This window comes from Tachysurus vachellii, chromosome 3 (genome assembly GCF_030014155.1).
Source record: "Tachysurus vachellii isolate PV-2020 chromosome 3, HZAU_Pvac_v1, whole genome shotgun sequence".
Taxonomy (NCBI): domain Eukaryota; kingdom Metazoa; phylum Chordata; class Actinopteri; order Siluriformes; family Bagridae; genus Tachysurus; species Tachysurus vachellii.
In genome coordinates, this window is record NC_083462.1 from 12,289,173 (window position 1) to 12,311,212 (window position 22,040).

The following is a 22,040-nucleotide window of genomic DNA, read 5'->3' on the forward strand; positions in this document are numbered from 1 at the left end:
AGAGCTCCTGAGGAACTAACAGGTCAACATCATTTCTAAGTTCATTACAGACTGAATAAAGAATGGAACTAATTATCCAGACACAAAAGCATCAATTGAGTGTCAAGTTTTGATCCTGAGGTCTTCTGCACATAATCTTTAAGTTGCTCTACAATCAAAAAAAGGGTTCTGCTTCTGACCCTATGCTCAAAATCATAGCAAGATTTCTTAGACAGGAGTCAATTATGTTGGAATCTTAAATGTATCCACTGGTTTTTGAGTCACCATTTGCCATTCATTACTATTTTTGCTGAGTTGCTGTTTCTATCTGGAGATTGTTTTATTTTAACAGTTTGTTTTCTAGATCTTTTATACCATGTTAATTCTAGGTGCAGAACTTTGGTCCATGTCAACCATATTGAATGTAATTTTTATAAATAAATTTCACTTATTTAATGTCATTTATACAAGACACTTGTTAAAAATTAGGCGTTAAAAACATGCTTACAATTTTTGGTGGTGACATTTAAAAAAAAAAAATCATGGCTTTTATTTAAAAATAAACAAACAAAAAATCATTACAAAGATAGTGATTATATATGAATTTAGGACTTTTTCCAGTTAAAAATATGCATTTGCTCTTAAATCATTTATTTATTTTTGACTTAAAATTTTACCCTTTTCTCTCAGTTTCTGGGCTGGAAACGATCTTCGCATATGTAGCAGTTAGACGTTGCAAAATGAAAAATGTGGCAGTGACGGTGCTCAGTTGTCTGTAAAAATCCCTTGTTCCAGCTTGGTGCTTGTTTTTTTTAATTGCTCTATTGAAAAGCAAGACAAGTCCATCGTTGGTAATGAATGCTTAGCAAATTTCAGGCCTTGACATTTGCCATGGGCCCTTACCGATGGAGTGTTTCACATGTAGTGGTTCAACAAGGCAAGCCGGTTTTACTGTTAAAACAGTGACAAACATCATGCCTGGACACAATACCTATAACTAAGCTTACAACAAAAATAACAATTTAAAGACGCTCGTTTTGAAACCAGACCATTTTAAGACATCACCGTTAGAAATGGTCCCAAAAGCATGCAAGAAAACAGCAATAGGTAGAGAGGAAAAAAAGAGCAGGTGCATCCGCACATATTTACCACAGAGCAATGATTATACTCAAAGGTGCCTAAATAGTAGCACAAAAAAAAGGCTTTAGGGAAGGATGATGTCTAGAGATCACAATGTTTATGGAGGAAAGGGACAAGTGAACTGTACCCAAGCTTTGTCACAAAGCAACACACTGAAACCCTCAGATTTACATTTACATTTATGGCATTTAGCAGACACCCTTATCCAGAGTGACTTACAACTGAGCAACTGAGGGTTAAGGGCCTTGCTCAAGGGCCCAGCAGTGGCAGCTTGGTGGACGTGGGGTTCAAACCCATGACCTTCCGATCAGTAGCCCAACACCTTAACCACTGAGCTACCACATCCCCCAGATGAATCATTTTAGGGATTTGGCACATGTGGAAAAGCACCAATTCTTCTGAATTCTGTCAAATACAATACACAGACACAACAGGGTGAAAGAAGGGTTAAAATGCCACTTCTAACTCCACAATCAAGACTCTAGAAGACAAAAAACTTGTCGCAAATTTGCTTAGAGCTGTGCTGCCAGAGCTGCTCGGTTCTGTGAGCTCAGCTTTAAGAGAATTTGGGGTGAAGGGAGTGGAAAGGTGAAAGGAAACAACTTTGGGCAAATTAGACTACTTGGACCGAATCGGAAACATGAGATGAGTGTGTTGAAAATGGGAAAGGGGGAATGTCCTGGTCCAAGATGTTTAGAAGCTGTTCAGTTCGCTCAAGGTCTGGTCTAGAGTGGCATGGATCTTGAGGTTCTCCTCCTTGGCATCTTTTAGCTTTTCTGCAAAGTGAGGAAAAAAAAGATTTGAACAAACTGTGTTTGATAAAAAAAAATAATTAAATAAAAATGAAAAATATGGAAATGATATATAGAAGGGAATGATCCCAAGTTCACTTAAAAAAATATTCAGAAATGTCAGGGGACAGAGGAAGAAGGATAAATGGACAGGTTCCAGGATAAGAGTTGCAAAGAGGAAATGGCAATGATTTACATTTATAATGCTGAAGAACTTCCACAAAACAGGTTATTTGTTAAATACCATGGTACCATAAATACATCTCACTATCATATTTTCCAGTGGATAAAAATGCCTACTGTAAAGAAACTGTTCATTGTGCAGAGAAAGACTAATTGGTGGTAATAAGTGGGTAAAGGGTTGCTTTGAGCTGACAGGAATTATACAGTCACTTAAAGAAGCACACTTTACAAGCAGTGTGATCAGAAAAACATCTCATCAAGGTTCCTCTATCAGCCAAGAAAACAGCTACATCACCACCTTCAACTTCAGTTATGTGTTCTAAGATGCTTTCCAGCTCACCTTGGTTGGAAAAGTACTTATTTGAGTGACTGTAGCACTTCCTGTGAGCTCAAACTTGTCTGTCTATTTTCCTCTGACCTCTCTAATAAACAATGCATTTAAGTCTGCAGACGTGCTGCTCATTGGATGTTTTTTTTTTCCCCTCCACCATTTCTCATTCAGATGTTTGATGTGAACGTTAACTGAAGCTCTGTAGGATTTTATGCCTTACGCTGCTGCCAAATGATTGGCTGATTGATAAACTGCAGGACAGGAAGCAGCAAGGTTTTTTTTTTTTACAAAATACATGAAAAGTTGATGCACAAATAAAAAGATAGTCAGTCCCAAAACATGAATGATAAACTTTATGAGCCCATAGTTTGAATTTCATAGACCACCTTCCTTTAGGTTTTGTAGTTTTAAACCATTTTAAGACAGAAGTAGTACACTCCAACTATACCTTACGGTCACCAATCGTTGTGCGTGTCTGTTCTACATAAGCAGATATTTGTCACATACTTGCTTGTGTACATCTGGACTAAGAGTATGAAGAGTCACATCAGAGCCGAAAGATCTGTCCATCTGCTTTTCAAGTCCAACCGTAATGTTTATCCAGTTGATGCACAGCCACGGTAAACACACTGGCAAGTTCGGTTTCACTCGAAAACTTTCAACTGTCAAAAGTGCTTATCGTTGTGATCCGCTTATCAAGTCAAACACCTTCTCTGTATATTAAACGCTCATCTACAAAATCCATAAGAAGGGCTCTCAAAACAAACCTTTCACAAAGTTTAAAAAGGTTTAAAAATTCAGGCTCGGGTACTCAATAATGGTCTAGAGTAGTACCAAAGTATGCGATTTGAGAAACAGTAGTTTATTTTAGGATAAACCATCCTGCCTCTATTAATTAGGTTGGAATTGCATCACACAGACATTTCTAATGAAGCGTGCAGCACAATTGGCCTGTCAAATGATGGCAGGATGGTCTTCTTGCCTGTGTGAGACATGTACAAATTAGCCTTTTCAGGTATTATACTCATTCCCAACTTTAAAAATGTGCAGGAGGTGATGTTGAAAGCAGGGTGGGGAAAATTAGGAACACTGCTTTATCACTGATCAACTAATTTACACAAGGGAGTAAAGTCAGGCATAGGGAGAGATGATGTGTTCGGTTATGCCCCTTTTTCACCAAGGCAGTTTAGGCGCCAGAGCCTAATTTAGAACCAGTTCTTTCTTTTTTCGATAGCTAAAGCACTGGCTCTGAACCAGGAAAAGTGGTTCTTAAGTAGCACCAAAACGTTGCTGGTCTAGACTTAAGAACCGCTTGTGTCAGGAGCAGTGGGCAGGGTTACTGTTAGCGTATTTGCTAATATACTAATGTTTAATACACTTTTACTTTACCGCAATATTATCAATTATCAGCACACATGATAGTAGTTATCTACATGCTAAGGCTAACTTTTTTCTGTGTTAATGATGTTATGTACTTTCTCGATTGCAACCTCTGTTTATACAAATTACATGGAGCTGCACGTACAGGTTGGATTCGCCGCGCTTGGACGCCAATGTAGGTTCACAAAGCCATGAGCATTAACAGTAAAGCAACATCCGCCATTGTTGATGTTGTGTTTGCCGCTGCTGCGCTAACGTTGCTGGGAAACGTGACACGTTTACAGTGACGTCAGACTGGGATGGCTCTCTAGCCGATGGAAAGGCAAACCAGTTCTTAGAAGGTCGTCAGTGGAACCAAATTTGAACCAGCACCAGCACTAGCTCTGAACCAGCACTCGGTTCTTTTTGGTGGAGAAGGGGTATTAGACCCTCTTTCCTTTCAGGTCTGAATGGGATGGGCACCTACTATCCAGTACAAAACAAATATTCAAATATGTATAATTAATTTAACTAATTATAAAGAAATAAAATTTCATGATGCAAGATACTAATCTGCAATTTGAGGAGATTAAAAGGGTATTCATGAGTTTAAGCATTTAGGCAAGAGTTGATCAGTGAAAGTTGGTCTATGCTCTACAATGTGGCAAGTTTCATAAATAAGCAAGTAGTTTTACTAACTCAAGATCACTGGCTATTCTAAAAACACCTTTTCCACATTTTATAGTTGATTAATATCAGATAAAATACACTCATTGCTCAGGAGTAAATTATGTGCTAGAAGAAAAAAAAGTTTAGGACGTCATTACTGGAAATCAATCTTTTTCCTTCTCTCGGGCCTTCACACATCCACAGTGTTGATCGTTTTATTCTTATACAATGAAACACGTCTGGATTAAGGCACACAGGATAATAAAAATATAGCAATGATGTGTATGTGGAAAAGTTGCTCTTCAATTGGTGCCACAAAAAAAAAAAGTGAGACAAAAACATTAACACTAATGTTTCTTTCACCCCTCCCTTCATTTAGCATGTACAGACATCAAAATACAGCCTGAAGACAAACAGGAGGACAGAAGACAGAGTATAGCACAGATGAATTTGTCAAGTTCAAGAACGTTCATCAAGGCTTGATATAATTACAATAAAGTGGGAAAAGAAAAGACAAGAAAAGAGAATACACAGGCATCATAAATATAGACAAAACATAAAGCAGAAAAGGAAAGAGGTACATAAACCTGAAGATACAGAAAGAAAAGAAAAGAAAAAAAAAACAAAAAAAAAAACAGGAGGATGAAGGAGACATGAATGCGAGTGGTCAGGATGGAGACAAGGCTGAGAGGACCAAGCAGGATATTTCTGAAGAAAGCCAGTCAGTGTAAAGTCCAGAAACTTATCTGCAAACAAACAGGGATGGACAACACCTCACTACAGAGGGAATGCTTCTCTTTTGTCTAATAACAAGAAAATGCTGTTCAAACCAGCTTTGCCTTTTTCCACACACGTCACATAATGCCATACAACAGCAGCTTAAACTGGGTGAGTAAGTCATCACAAGGTAAGTGTTGAATAGCATTCCAGCTGAGCGCAAGTTAATACTGGTTATACCACAGCGCTGCTCAACACTCCACTCTGATTTATCAGTAGGTGTTGATTAAAATACAAAACAGAAGCTGATATTAATTCAAGCTGCTTGTTATAATACACCACCATGTCTATAGTAAAGACCTATACAGCAGCGTACATAACATGCATGTGCTTTATAGGAGACAGAAGTAAAGCTAAAACTGAAGCTGCGTCCCAAAATGACGTCCAACAAACTACGCATTATGTGCCTTATTGTGTAGTGTATGAATTTTAGAAGTGTTGCATCAACTCAAATGGACCTTTAATTTAAGGACTTATACACCGTTAAGTCAATGGCAAATGATATCAACATTATCACATAACGCGATGCCGCTAGCTTTGGCAGAATGGGATTAAATATTGAGGGGGAAAAGGGGAGAAAATTAAATAAAAATCAATCACACAACTGGGTGAATTGACAAGGCATCCACCAAAGTGTCATTGGCCATCTTGAGAAGGTTTTCTTATCCAGTTTCAGAGCCTTGTAGCTCCACCCCTCATTTACTATGGAGCTAAAAGAGGTGTGTGTTGTGTGCACAAACTGTCTGACATCTGAATTTTAGCATGTGCACTTCAAGCGTTAGTGTGAACACATTATTCACACTTTGTATACTACACAACGGCTTTGAATAGTGTACAAGTCTTTGGGACGCAGGTTTAAAGTTGTGTGATGCAAGAAGGTTTTTGATTTCTTGGTAATACAACACGCTGTATTTTGTAACTTACTGTGTAAAAAAAAATATTTATTTTATATTATATAATACTTTTTACTTTTCATAAGTGACTAATTCTTGACTACTTGCTGTGGTATAAGAGAAATAAAACACTTCAAGACATGCTGCATCACACACCACATGGTTGATTATTCTCAAATAACTGAATGTAACTTGTAGTGTTTTATTGCCTACAACAATAGAGTTATGGCATTTCTGCCATCAGTGATCTTTACACGCGTCACACAGCCAAACAGCTCCATGCAGTGCCTTCTTTAATGATAAAACAGCATGTTAGAGGCTCAAACACCACACACACACACAGGCATATGAAGATTATAGAGCTAAGTGACACCAAACACACACTGCAATCTGTAGCCACTTGTAAATAATGCACAAACGCATAAGTCAGTAGAACTTAACTATCTGGCACTACCATGGTGCACAAGCAATATGGTGAACCATCAAGCATGTGCATGTGTACACACACAAATCACACAAAATACAGGCCAAGTAATTACATAGAGGTCATGTCGTTGAGGGCGTGATCCAGCTCTTCACTAATGGCCTTGTACTTGAGTTTCTGAGCATAGAGCTCATCTGTTTGCATGAAAAATAAGAAAGGAACAGAAAGTTTAACACCAAATTAAAGGCAAAATAGAACAAAAGGAAGAATTCAGAAAGCATCATAGTTAGAATTAAGTCCTTCAAGGGAGGAACGCAAGTGAATGAGAAGAAAGTGAGTCAGTAAATTAAGATTCAGAATCAGAAAAAGAGCTGAAGAGTGCGAAAGACTTACCTTCCAGGTCATCAATGGTCTTCTCCAGCTTGGCTACAGACCTCTCGGCAAACTCAGCACGAGTCTCAGCCTGGGAGAAACACAGACATACACACAATAATGATCAAAAAAACTGTGCAAAATCAGTCAGCATAACATCACAGTGGTGGCTCAATTGGTCAAGGTGCTGCGTTTTTAAACAGAAGGTCAGGGTTCAAGCCCCAGCACAGCCAAGCTGCCACTATTGTGCAATTGAGCAAGACCCTTAACTTTCCCTGCCCCAGGGGCACTGCATCATAGCTGCCCCTATACTCTAGCCCCAACCTCCTCATTTGGGATAGGCAAAGAAAACTACTCCATTGTACTACAATATATATGTGGTGATGATAAAGGTTTCTATGCCACCAATTCTAATGTTAATCATATTTTCAAGAACTAGAATGTCAGCTCACCTCTTTCAGTTTATCAGTCAGGATCTTGATCTCCTCCTCATATTTGTCTTCCTTCTGGGAATACTGCAGACAGAGGACAAAAAAACCAAAAATAGTCACATTATGACTTCCAAAACAGCTACACCAATATTAGCTCCAGAATTTGTTCACGTCAAATACATATTATATTTGCTGTCATGTTGCAAGTTGCTCTAACATGGGAACAAGCTTCGCAGCTCAGAAACCTGAACTCTTAAAAGTCCCCTTGAGGCAGACAGAATGCTGAGGAGGAAAAAGTGTGTTTTGTTTTTAACCTTCCTGCACTGCCAGAACTTTAAAACAGATCAGGACATGTGCATAGGAATGTGGCCGTAACAGCAACAATGCAGCAGGTACGAATCAGACCAAACACATTGAACCACTGAACACTGAGCCTGTACACACGTCCTTGCTGAATGATGGGTTATTGTTGTACACACCAGTGACTTCGCACTAAATGCGTACTTAACTTACCTGTATAGTCATCAGATACCTGTGTATTACCATGCTTGACTATGATCACAAAAGATTGTGTAGCTTTTGCTACATAACACTAAATGTTCTTATACCACAAATGTTGTCGAATTCACAAATATAAACCTTTGTAACGATCAACCAATTACTGCAGACACCATTAAGCGGAGTAGCAGCACTCCTCTGTGTGCTGTGCTCCATCACACCACCCTGGTGTGAAGCATCTTTAGGATTTTTAGTTCCCTTATTAATTAGGCTATATAAGATGCACAGCCATTTGCAGTTAATATCAGTTTATTTAATCCAGAAGTAGTAACTTCACTGCTTTTACAGTTTTCAATAAATTCTCATGTTAATCAACGAAGGTCCAACATCATTACGTAACCTATACACACATACCTAACACACATCATGCATGAAAAAACCCTATGTACTATACTTTTATTTGTCCCCAGCAATTAATATCGGTGTGCAAAAAATATCTAGTGTATATAGTATAAATTCATGGCTGTGTTTGAAATCAGTCAGGATTTTCAACTGCTTTGGCCTTTAAGATAATATGCAGATGCTTGAATTAGAAGTCTTGTTTAAGGTGCAGAGGGATATAACTTAAGTAAAAGTAATAATACAGGAATTTTTCACCAACCTTGGCTAATTTGCATTCACTTGGATTCAGAGACAAAGCTCATCTTAAGCCCTATTCAGTTACCAAGGCAACTGATGCTTTATGCAAATGCATCGAGCTACTACACCAGTCATCCTAATGTCTCCGTGTAACGTCAAGGTGCCAACCTTTTTGTCCAGAGACAGTAAATAAACAAAAAATCATTTATAAAGTGCCTTACATGTAAGGTGTTTTTACTGGATATGAAAAACCATCATTTTACCATAATTAAAAGGCTACTGCAAAGCTTTCTGTGGGGTCATATATGTCATGACTGTAAAGTGTTCAAGGCACCGGCTCCTACGTGTCTTTGGGGCAGGAAAGTTGTTCCTAAACTCTGCATTTCTTTAGTGCTGATGAAGTAAGGCAATGTATGCGGTCAAGGCTTTCCCATATATACAATAAATAAATTTGATATTTCACTGCCATTGCTGCACTTAAATCCATAACTGGGTCAATAATACCTAATTGGTCTAATTAGTTTCCCCCTCATTCCTAGCCTGCACAAAGTGGTGAGTGAATACCTATAAACACACTGATTTTTACTGATTTCTTCCATATTCTGTTGGTTAATTCCTTTGGAGCAGCTTTGATGGAAGCCTTTAACTAACATCCTGCCCTTTTAGTAAGGCCATCCTTAAAAATATTCTTGTTTGCCGTAACCCGACCGACCCTGTCAATTTAGGACCGACTCAAATTTTTTTTTCCTGCTTTAAGTCCGACCGAAAACTACTTGGACCCACTTGTAAACTTGCGTTAAGACTGACCAATTTTTCTTTACTCTTCAAACAACTAATACAAATTCTATTGTTCGAAAATCTATTGCACGAATCGATTGGACCAACAAACAAGTTTCGAAAACGAAAACAGGAAATTGATTTTAACGGCTTTCTCTCAGAGCACGTCCAGGTTTTTTTTTGGAACGTGTCACACAGCAACTGCAGCTTCGGACACACACGCATAACAGCAAATAATACTTCTGCACAACGTTTCTCTTTTTACAACAGAAATGTGAATGGTGTGTTCGACCGAAGGCACGGGTTGAAGACCCAGTCAGTGATGTCACGATATGCTAATTTGTTTAAATTCATACCTACGTAATCACCATCACCAAAATTGTACTTTTTTTATTTTTTTTTTTACATTGAAACTTGGAAAAAAAATATAGACCTACCTACCAACCCCTTTTTTTTTTTTTTTACTGTTACTGCAAACCAAAATATTTTTAAGGATGGCCTAATCGATTGTCTGTTTTAATCTCTCAAGCAAGCGTGTGACCTTTGATTACTATATCTTTATTTGGATTAGTGGGAACAAGTCGCAGCTAGAGTTTCTCATGAGAATACACAGAGCCTGGAGCATGGTTGGTTTCATTCTAGTGAGGTGTCATTTTTTAGAATAATGAAAAAAATGTACTTTATTTTTGATAGATATGCTACTCCCATCTTACGCTTTTGACTTCTAGGACAGAAAAGCTCTGGATAAACTGATTAGTGACTCAGGATGAATGCTCACTTCCCTCCTTTTGATTACAGCTCCAGAAAGCTCAATGTATTGTGAGCTAACATGTTTGGCCTTTCAGTGAGGATGATGAAATACAGCTGCACAAGCAGGAAAAGGCCACTTGTAATGGCATGCGATGATTTTATTCCACATGACTGGGCAGGAGTGCCTCGGTGTATAATTAAATGGATTTGATTGGCTATAGAAAAGCAAAGCGCTAGGATAGTTCTTCAAAATATAGATCCTATTAATATCACTATTGTTTCCCAATCCATCAGTTACATTGCAATGTGTTTTGACTCACATTTCTCTCAATATAGAGATCTTTAAATTTCACCATCAGAAACAGGAAAAAGGAAATACTGCAGTAAGGTTTTTACCAAGAACCTGCATGCCATTAGTCTCCCATCTTTCACCTTTCCCAATGGAATCCCAATACCAACTGTTTATCCTCCAATTATTTTCAGTATCAAAAGTGGGGTGAGGACTTTCTCAACTATTTCAGATGTGTCACAGAGATGTGTCAATTTTAACCATGCTGTCGGCATGTGGTGGTTTAGTGGTTAAGGCGTTGGACTACTGATCAAAAGGCTGTGAGTTCAATTCCCAGGTCTACCAAGCTGCCACTGCGGGTGCCCTGAACCATCAATTGCTCAGTTGTATAAAATGAGGTTAAATCTAAGTCGATCTGTATAAGGGTGTCTGCTAAATGCTGGAAATGGAAATGTTACCATACTCAAGACCACCATGAGAAGCACAATTGTTTTTACCATCATGATACTTACAGATAAATCAATGAGCCCAAAGAAGCAGCATTTACCAACCCAATCTGTTGGGTCACCTTTTTTTTCCATTTAAGCGAACTGTTATAAATTGTAAATACAGTCCCAATGTACTGTGAACCAAAAATGGCCCAAAAGTAAGAAGCCACATTTAAAGGTTTAGATGTGTAGAATGTGAGCAACGCAAATTTTAATTTTAAATTGAAATGGGCCTAAACTTGCAGTTGCCTCTAAACAGAGCTGTGATTCGAATCAGTTCATTGCTGCCAATCCAGGGTGATATGTGGGCCAGATAAAGTGGCAAGTGCGGGGCTCTTGCCACGAAGGATCGCTTACATTTTACATTTTGTTTACATCTTTAATAATTGTTATTGGTGGTGTTGCAGAGGTAGGGGATATTGTATAAACGGTTGTTATGTGTTTGTTCGACATGTCTGGTAACATTGTTCTAGTGAGAATGACAGGTTTGCATAGCTTGAATGAAAAGCTGCAGTGGGCTATATTAAGCTCATCAGTCTTGCACGTGTGTAATCAGTCTCATCAGTCTTTACCACGTGTGTAACAGAACATTATATTATGCTTAGGAGATACAAACACACACATTCTGGTCCCTAAAGGTTCATGCAACACACACTCCCTACCTTCTCAGCCTGAGCCTCCAGACTCTTTAGATTGTTGGTGACATTTTTCAGCTCCTCCTCCAGCTCTGCACATTTACTGAAAGCAGGACGGGCATTTTTGATTTTGGGAAAAGCAGCAGGAAGAGAAGTGGGAGAAAACAGCATGAAGGGAAAGAGATAGAACATGTACAAAGTCAGTGAAGAATAAATCTCAGACTGTAAGGAACAGTAAGAACTGCAGGTGATGAAAGACAGAAACGTGAGGTGATAATGTGAAGATTCTTTACATTTACAAGAAAATCTAATGTGCATCTTCACTGTGGTGCAATTAAATAAAGCAAGGGCCTACGTCTCATTTCAAACCGTGTGTATTCAGCTCTTCAGTTGTGTAAGCCATTGGCAAATGCAAAGCATGACAGAGGTAATGTGGCACCGACAGGCAAGAGGCACTTGTTCATGCTTGTTCATACTGTGAAGAGCTGGCCATGTTCTCAGTCTAAACAATCAGGCACACAGCGTGTTGGTCAAAAAACAGTGTTAGCCAAGATCAAGCAAGAAGGGGAGAAAGAGAGTAAAAGGTGGACAGAACAGCAAAATCAGATAGTAAAGATGGGCATGCCTGAATGAAGGAGCCTGGTTCACTTTTTGTTCCACTTTAGACGACTAGAAAAAAAACCCCACGGGTATACACACAACTCTTAAAAGCTGCCAGAACAAGTATTTTCAGAGAAGCGTGACAAAATTGCTACTGTTCCTCCTAAGACACAAAATGATGACCCTCACTAAAAGAGGATCTTTAGCGTATAAACAAACAGCATGTGTTGTGCCTCTACCTTGTTCTCAGAAGCATGCAGAGTCTTCAGTGTTTGGTCCAGCACCCTTAGCTCCTCCTCAAACTGCTTCTTTTTACTGTTAGTTTAGTTTGGTAGAAGTTGCACCAAGGGTCAAACATGCACAAGAACAAAAGGGATGAGGGAGGGCATGGGATACACACACACACACACACACACACACACACACACACGTCAGGATAAAGCATTCCTTTTGTCATGCAAATGCAAGCATTTCTCTCATGCCTATTAGATCTAGTTTAATTATAAATGCACACGGCTTGAAGCTTTCTGTCATACATTAACAGCTGCAGAGAGTCACTGTACTTCTAAAATGTAGTTCATAATAAAGACCCTCAGTCTAAAGATAAATGACTCACGCCTCGGCGAGCTCAGCTCTCTCCTCAGTGCGCTCCAGCTCTCCCTCGACAATCACCAGCTTACGAGCCACCTGTACACACACAGTCAATTACCTCCAAATGCTGGACTGAGCCACACCGCCCTGATAGTGTACGGGTGACATTTTATACACACAAGTGTAACAGAGCCAAAACCAATAGTCATTACTTTCTTCAGGTCAGTACAGTGTGCATAAATTCTAAACTAGTGTCAGTAGAAAGTAATATCAGGGTTCATGCATGTCTCTCACCTCCTCGTATTTGCGGTCGGCCTCCTCAGCAATGTGCTTGGCCTCCTTCAGCTGGATCTCCTGTAACTCCATCTTTTCCTCGTCCTTCAGGGCCCTGTTCTCAATCACCTTCATGCCTCTGTTCCACAGACAGAAAAACATTGTTTTCATTTGCTTTAGCTGACTCATCAAGGCAACGTTCACAGATGACATCAATGTACAAGTAACATCAATTGTGAAAGGGCTACATAAGCGTGAACAGGGTCCAATGCATCTTAAGAATGCACTGTGCTCCGTTCACACAAACCACATTTGGTGGTGGTCCAGGACACACATGATTATAAAATCTATGCTAAATGATAAAGCTCTACCTTTGTCTAGGTGAGAGACAAAAGCAGCTGCATGAATTTGGTTGCACAGACGATCTGTAACCTGCTAAACAACAAATGTTTGCATGCACGTACCTCTCACTCTCATCTGCTGCCTTCTCTGCTTCTTCCAGCTTCTGTAAGGCTGTAGCCAGTCTCTCCTGAGCTCTGTCCAGCTCCTCCTCAACCAGCTGGATACGCCTGTTCAGAGAGGCCACCTCTGCCTCAGCCTGCAACCCAGACACAAATCCGTCAACACAATCACGGTTTCAAAGGGTGACTTTCAAGAGAATGGGAGGCTAAAGAAGGTACAAAATACAAACAGCTGAGCTAAATATTGTCAGGTTCTAATCTCTGGTTATGGGTTACACAAACCCTTCACCTATCGTTACCAGAGTGAACAGATCAGCGAATTAGTGAACCTTTCTGAGTTGGATGTTGAGGTCTTAGTTGGAAAACATTACAATACTCAGGACAGGGCTTATAACCAGTGAAGGCTCACAGAAACACTGGCAAATGTTTTGGCCCTGAGAAACAACAGAGATAAACAGTTTGCATTGCACAGCTTCCCAGCCACTCTTTAATGACCATGTATGCTCATAACAGTCAGTTTATTTATATAAAAAAAAAACCCTGACATCTCTGTCACAATGAAGAAAAAAAAAAACAGTACAATTTAAAAACGTGTTAAACACTTCGTATATCATCACGACAAACGGTACACCTAGTCAGAGGAAGAGTAGCCTGAACGCTTCACTCTGCTCAGCCGGATATGACGCAATCGCTCTCAAAGTCTGGCGTTTCGCTCCTAATAAGGTATGAGGAACTGTGGAGTCCAAGGAGGTGAGCTCATCACAAATGAGTGCACCGAAAACAGTTTTGAGTCGTTTCTATACCATTTCTATAGGTATTCTACTGTCTGAGATGTGTAGAAGAAAGCTGAGAGGTCTGAAAGCACCTGAGAACGCCAAAGTGTGCCATAGCGCACCTGGTCACCAGAGTCTCGTGCTCAGGTGTCTAATGAGGTCCGAGTTACTCACTGACTCTGAAGCAATAGGGGATGTGATCTAACACCATGATACAATGTTCTTCATCTCTCACCCAGTGCAAACACAATGTAGTACGAAACTTGTACAAAAAATAGAACAAGAAATAAAAAAAGACTTTTTTACATCAGGATGGTAAAATAATGTCAGTGTTGTATACTCAGCAGGTCAGTGCTAACTTTTCATTGGAAACTAAACACAGGATGCTGCACTGAAATGCCTCTCATTGCTCCAAAAGGGCTGTGAGCTGAAAGTCAAGTAAGAAATGTATTACGCGTGTAATTAACTGAACGTTTCCGGACAGCAGAAACATTGTAATGGAGAGATTACCTGCTCTCGGGCGCGCTTCTCTTCCTCGACTTGTCTCTGCAAAATCTCGGCCCTTTCTTCTGCCTCGTCGGCTTGTTGCTGCAAAACTTTAATCTTTCTCTTCACTGCGTCGATGCTGTTTGTTCCGGCCATTTTAAACGCGTTCTTTCTTGTGTTTTTTCCCCCTCTTTTTAAAGAGTAGTGTGATGAAGGGATGTGGGTTGCGTCGTCCTGCGCCTTTGGAGCGTGTGTGTGCGCGCACAGTGATGAGTGTGTTAGAGGAGGAGGAGGAGGAAGACCGGGGAAAAAACCAACGCCCCGCCAACGAGTCAACTTGTAGTAGTGACGAGACAGGACCCTTTTCAGCTTGCTTACAGTTGTTGTAACCGGTTAAACCTTAGAGATGGTGTTCAGACGCTGAAAGTAGGAAGCGCAGAAAGTTTTTTGTTTCCTGCTCAGTAGGACAGACGTGGCAAGTTATCCGCTTGTACTGTGCGTCGCGTTGCTTTTTCACCTAATGTCTTCCGATATAATCTTTTTTTTTTTTGCCTTTAAATCTGTCCTGCAAAGTTTGTTAGACTGACTCAACTCTTCCCTTTTTTTCTTTTTTTTTTCTTCCTTTTCTATTTCAGCTCACTTCCGGTTCGCTCCACCCAGTGAGTGAGACAATTGAACAGTCTGCTTGCTGATCCTGGATCAGACATCAGGAGATCAAAGTGAAACCTGATTGGCCGCTTTGCGAATCACACGTGTCCAGGTAAATGACGACATGAGAAGTCATGTCGACATTCCTGACCGCTCCTTAGCTAAGGTGTGGCATTAGGTGCACGTGACGCTCAGGTTATAAAGCATTATTATGGGCTTTGGTCTGTTTAGCCTTGCTTTATATCTTGACCTCAGTTCCACCTAAAAACTTTACCACCTTACTAACCGGAAGTCATATTTGCTATAAGAGTGTTTCAGCATTAAAAACACTACACCTGAAGCTCGCATCACTGTCTGTCTTGCAAAACAATATGAAACAGGATGCTGAAACTCATAGGTATGATAGTTACTAACTGCAACAGACATTAAGGACATTAGGACTCACCCTATTTGTCACTGCAACATCCTTGTTGCTAAATCCATGTTGGGAGTATCTTGTTTCCATGAAGGCAAAAAATCTGAGTGATAAAATTTCGATTTTTAAGTATATGTATAACCTCATTCATGGTAATGTTGCTGTACAATGTTTGTGAGTGTTGTTTTAATTTTAAATAAAAGCAACTCTTCTACCAGTATGTCAAATATTCACCTCACAGCTGGACAAATCAAAAGCATGTTATGTACATGATCTTTTTTTTTTTTACTAATGTGCCACCATGTCCCACCAAACTTGGGCCTCATGAAGACAATGTACTCAAGTAGTCGGCCCAAGTTTCAGCCGTGATGTTGTCTTGCATCACATGAAACCTATACCATCTGAGGTGTCACATATTCTTGATTATCTGTCATCCAGGAACAGTATGAAGAACCCATAAGTGAAACAGTAAGCATGAGAAAGTCATTCTAATATATTCCCTTCCTTTTCTGGACTTGTACTTCTTGTCAGTTTTACTTATATAAACACCTGGACCAGAATCGATGACTATTAAATCTTAAACAAATCTTTAATGAAGGTATGTAGTTCAGAAAGATCTTTCCCAACAGTTTTGCCAAATTTATGCCTCACATTATAATAAAGCTTTCAGAACCCAGTTTTAACACTTTCCAATGCAAACAGGCATTGCATTGTAAACAAAAAAGAAGTAAAAAAGATGTCTTATGTTATTCATACTGACTCCTAGATGCAGTCATGTGTAGCAATCAGAAGGCTATAAGCAAGATTATGCATGATGGATTTGTGTGTGTGTGTGTGTGTGTGTGTGTTGTGTTCTGGCTTTGAGCTGTGGTTTAGCTTGTTTGCTTGGTAATGTTGCAGTGGGGTAAGAGGTAAGAACATTATCTGAGATTTACACACAATGGCAAGAAACACGAGTGCATTCATTCATTCATTCATTCATTCATTCATTTTTAGTAACTGTTTTATCCTGGTCAGGGCCACAGTGAACCCAAAGTCAATCCCAGTAACATTGGGTGCATAACAGGAGAATTCTGCCTGAATGGTGTACTAGTCCATCACAATTCACTATGCTTATATACATTCACACACTCATTTACAGCTGGGGCAATTTATTTTAGCCAATCCATCTACTGGCATGTTTTTGGGAAGTTGGAGAAAATCAGAGAACTCAGAAAAATAAAAATAATTTTAAATGAAATACAGTAAAGTGAAAGCAACCCTGATGTAGTGGCAATGGAAAATGTTATATATAGTTATCATATCCTGTCACTCCTTCCTGCTTCATATCAATGTTTTCCAGTTGTTACTGTTCAGTACTCTAGAGAATTGCACTACTTCAACTGTGCCGACAGATGGAGACAGAGTTGACTGTTTCTTTTATGTCAGCAATACAGACAGAGAAAGGTCTGACATTTAATGTGTTATTTTGCCGTGTTGTGATCAGCTATAATCTGATTGCACCCACTATCATAATAGTAAAACTCCTCTGTGCCGGTGGTGGGGTAATGTTATATTGTCTTTTGATTCATTTATTCATCTTTAGTAATGGCTTTATACTGGTCAGGGTGAATGCAGGATACGAGTCCATTTACATTCACACACTCACTGCTGTATGACTTTAGTTATGTAATATAAATGAAACTATTATTAAGTATAAAAGAAGTCATTATCAATAAATGTGAGAGGTTTATTCACCCAAACGGTATCATGTGTTTATTGGCTTTTGTTGTTCATAAATCTATCAGAAATGTAAGTATAGTTTTTGATTATGCATCAATATGATTAATTATGAAAATTGGTTTTACTGCAACCACACTAGAAGATGGTGCTTAAGACCAAGGCCAGAATTAATTTAATATAACTTTGCTCATGTTTACTGAAGGCCTTTAAAGTGCAATTTTTATAAGTTGTTGTTTGGGATGTAGCAAGACATGACTGATGTGCCTTAAAAATGAACATAATCATCTTGTTACTATGTTGAAAGGAAGAGACCAGTACACTACTGTGGAAATTTGCTGTAAAAATTAGAGAAGATTTGAACATCTATTCTCATTTCAACACTATATGGCCAAAAGTTTCTGGACACCTGACTATCACAGCCACATGTGATCTTTTCCAAAACTGGCCACGAAGTTGAAAGCACACAATTATATATAACATCTCTGGATGCTGTAATAGTAAAATTTACCTTTACTGGAGCTAAGAGATTCAAACAATTTTCCAGCATAACAACATCCCTGTGCACAAAGCACAGCGCTCCATGAAGACATGGTGTCTGAAGGTTGGAGTGGAAGAACTCGAGTGTCCTGCACTAAGCCCTGACTCTGACTCAACCCCACTGAACACCTTTTAAATGAACTGGAACACTGACTGAACCCCAGACCTTATGCTCTTGTAGCTGAATGAGCACGGATCCACACAGTCACACTCCAACATCTAGTGGAAAGACTTCCCAGAAGCATGGAACCTGTTATAGCAAGAAATAAAAGATTAAGTCCATGTTAACATCTAGGGTTCTGGAACAGGGTGTTCAAGGACAGATTTGTGTGATGGTCAGGTGTCCACAAATTTTGGCCATATGTGTACGTGTATTTGTTCAGTACATTTCAGATTTATTTGTGATAATATTGTATAATTAGGCCTGCACACACACACACACACACACACACACACACACATAAATATATATATACATATATATATATATATATATATATATATATATATATATATATATATATATATATATATAAACCCTTGTGGGTTCTATTGGGTGCTTCTCTGACTTATCTCCTTGTTACCTGGAACATGAATATTGGGGGCAAAATCACGATTCTGTCATTCTTTCAATTTTTAGATTCCAATAGATTGAATGTTTAACCCTGATTGATACTGATTGAACCTCATCCTGGACTTGCTTTTGTTGTTTTTTTTTTACAGTTTTTTTGGGGGGGTTTACAGCAGTGGTGGTGAATACTTACATAATTGGTGAATGCTAACACTTTTGCAAAATATTCGATTATGGACTATTTACCACTGCAAAATGTGGGAAAGTGGAAAGGAGGGTGAATGCAGGGCACTGCAGCTAGGGTAATATTCAAAAACACCCCGCTGTGATAGAATCCTCTGTGTGTTTTTTTCACAAGTAGTGGTAACCAAGCTAATTATAGCACTAATCGGTTGTCAGTTCACATGAGTGGTCACAGAAGACAAGGTGGTAGGGATGATCTTCACCTCTAAGACCCACACATGCACCAAATATTTGAGCTGCTACCTGTTGATTCGCATCTATTCTACCACCCATATTAGGGTTGTAGCAGTATATCAGTAGTATGTTGTACAAGCATAGGTTATTATTATTAAGCCCTTTCCATAAATTTCATAATTGTTCTTTCAAAAACAATATTCTTTGGTTGTATAGTTATTATAAGCAAATTGTATTGTATGACACCTAGTGTAAATATATATAGTTGAAGTCAGAGGGTCAGTTACTTAAGGTCCAGCTGAACAAATAGAATTATCATTACGGCTATACAGTAGCCTCCAGTGACTCAGAGCTGCTCTATTTAAATCATCTTTCTTCGTGGGGGGGATCATCACATGTAGAACAGGCCGTCTGTCAGCCTCTTTGTGCATGGCAACAAGAGACAAAATCTGATGGGCTAAGATATGCGTGATAGTTATTGGAAACGGTCTTACGATGCAAACCACTATTAAAACTGTTGATTTTTTTACTGGTGCAGAATAAGCGCTTGGTTCATGGTTGGGTCCATGGTTGGGTTTTAAATAGTAATAAGCGACAGCTGTAGCAGTGGCAGTAGAGTGGCTCTGGTTGACGTTTTGGATCGGTGAATGCCATATATCTTTCTTACTTGACCCTGAACAGTGTGTCTGTCTCTGAATGAGAACAATGGGTTCTCTTTCACACAAGCCAGTGTACATGCCTGCTATAGAAAATATTTACTGGCCGCAAAACTCCAGCTCATCGCTATGTACTCCTTGTCATTCCTACTTACATTCAATACTATACACAGTAGTCTTCATGTTCCTAAACACACCAGAGTGAATACATATCAAAGAATTCCATAGAAACTACATATAACACACACGCACACACACACACACACACACACACACACACACACACACACACACACACACACACTTAAAAACCCCTTGCATTCACTCCATGCATAGCTTGAAGGTCATACATTATGACAACAGGTGGACCTGCTATATCCAGACCTCTGACGGAACAGTTAATCATGAGGGTGGAAAACAAAGAAGATAAAAAAAGAAAGACAGAGACAATATAATGCTGCTTCTGTAACTAATTTTTACTCTACAGCACCACATTAAATGTGATCAGTGCTAAGGAGTTCACCAACAGGGTGTATAGAGTGCAGTAAGGATACAGAATGTACCTTTATTCAGTGGTGAATTCAACTTGAAAGAAAAGCACTGGTACTGGGTGAAATGTGAGTTGATAAAAAAATGACTAAATGTTCAAAAAATATGCTCAATTATATAAAAAAATTATATTCTATATTTATATAAAGGTGGTCATAGTGTAATGGTGAAAATCTGTGGCATCCTTTAAGCAAAACTAAGACTTATTTCCCAGCTGTCGTCACCTTGAAAACCATCGAGTTAAGCACTAGTGCTGTGCCAGAGGGAGTCTCCAGATTTCCTGAAACTCAATAATTGATAAGAATGGCACTAAAACGAAAACGGTGTCGCAGTTGTAATTATCCACCTGGAGCACACACAAAGTATTGATACTTAATAAGACTCGCTGTCACCTCTGTGGCACTTAGCAGTATGAGAAACCAACAGATATAGCAAGAGGAGAGCACAAGAATAGAGGTTATAATGGTGGGTGGGGGATGTCAGGGGCTAAAAAGGAGAAAAGACAGAGACAACTGTGCAGGAATAAAGGGGAAGAATGAATGACAGGGTGGGTTGTTGGGGGTGAGGTGTGGTGGGGGTTTTTGGGGGGTGAGGTGCGGTGGGGATTGCTGGGGGGGTGAGGTGGTTGGACTACGGATTGATCTGTTTGTGCTTGGTGGATTGTTGTCACTCACATCAGCAGCCTTCTTCTCAGCAATCTCCAGTTTCTCCTGGGCGTCCTTCAGGGCCTCTGAATACTTATCAAGCTCATCCTCTGTTGACTTCAGCTTCTTCTGCATCTGAATCAACTCATCTTCATGCTGAGTGGAAAAAGGTGTAAATAGTTATCATTGACGTAATGATACAGTGAGACCGCTCTAGTCTTTGCCCCATTCTAAGCTGGTACTGCCTCTTTTAGTAACTTTTCTGATCTCTGCACTCTGTGGAAAGAAGTGTATCACTATTTCAACAGCTTGTATGTGTCAATATCGTCCATGGGAAGTTCCTGCCTACCACAATCCAGTGATCCCTGCTTCCTTTATATTCTTCCCTGGGCACATTACAGACTTCTGACAAAAAGTGTGGGCTTTCAGCGCACTATCTAGGCTATTACTTTACCCACATTAGCAGCATACTCCATTTTCTGCCTTAGTTTGAGGCCACTGAGGTATTTGAGTTTAATTTTACACCCTTACAGTGTTCACACACACTCATTGGATGGATATGTTCAATATATGATGACTCTATAGTATTCATAGTGCTGAATTTGAAGAACAAGTTAGATTTTCACTAGATTTTAGATTAGATTTAGATTGTTGGCTTGAACTCATTTACATATTTGTTAAGCCAATATAAGCCAGTGGCTCATAGGTAATGCCCTAAAATAACAAAATTTGTAATTCATGTACAATAATACTGACCTTAAGCTTAAAATATTGAACAGCTTGACATTGTATTAGTATCAAGACACATTCAAAGTCAAAATCTCTCTCTCTCTCTCTCTCTCTCTCTCTCTCTCTCTCTCTCTCTCTCTCTCTCTCTCTCTCTCTCTCTCTCTCTCTCTCTCTCTCTCTCTCACCTGTTTGCTTCTATCCTCAGCTGCTTTCCTGTCGGTCTCGGCCTGCTCTGCCTGGTCCAGAGCGTTCTCCTTATCCAGCTTCAACATCATCATCTTCTTCTTGATAGCCTCCATCTTGGTTGTGGTGAGTGGTGCTCAAAGTACAAGAATGCAATGAAATGTCTAATGCAGTAGAAAGCAGGAGGGGATCAGATAGAAGAATTGAGCTCAAAGACTTTGACAAAGAGGTTGAGAGCAAGAGGAAGAAGAGGAAGGGAGTGAAGGAAAAGGAACCCAAACTCAGCAAGAGATAAGGGGAGGGCCTTTATATCAGGGGGCATATATCCCCTCCCATGTTAATTACACCATGCCCCTTTTA

General features: G+C 39.4%; 1 protein-coding gene across 10 annotated transcripts; it reads right to left on the minus strand.

Moving 5' to 3' along the window:
- Nucleotides 1-499: 499 nt before the first annotated feature.
- On the minus strand, nt 500-21,942 carry tpm3 (tropomyosin 3). Of its 10 annotated transcripts, none has more exons than XM_060865768.1 (10): nt 21,683-21,942; nt 20,799-20,924; nt 13,354-13,487; nt 12,911-13,028; nt 12,642-12,712; nt 11,453-11,528; nt 7,371-7,433; nt 6,940-7,009; nt 6,662-6,740; nt 500-1,895 (listed from the first exon to the last, which is right to left on the minus strand). In XM_060865768.1, exons 1-10 carry the CDS (start codon nt 21,794-21,796, stop codon nt 1,733-1,735), a joined length of 1,014 nt encoding a protein of 337 aa, XP_060721751.1. In that variant the 5' UTR covers nt 21,797-21,942; the 3' UTR covers nt 500-1,732. The 10 variants fall into 10 exon arrangements, with proteins under 10 accessions (XP_060721751.1, XP_060721750.1, XP_060721755.1 ...); XM_060865767.1 differs by lacking the exon at nt 11,453-11,528 and adding an exon at nt 12,265-12,340 and having other exon boundaries at nt 21,683-21,933; XM_060865773.1 differs by lacking the exons at nt 500-1,895; nt 11,453-11,528 and adding exons at nt 4,917-5,198; nt 12,265-12,340 and having other exon boundaries at nt 21,683-21,936.
- Nucleotides 21,943-22,040: the final 98 nt, after the last annotated feature.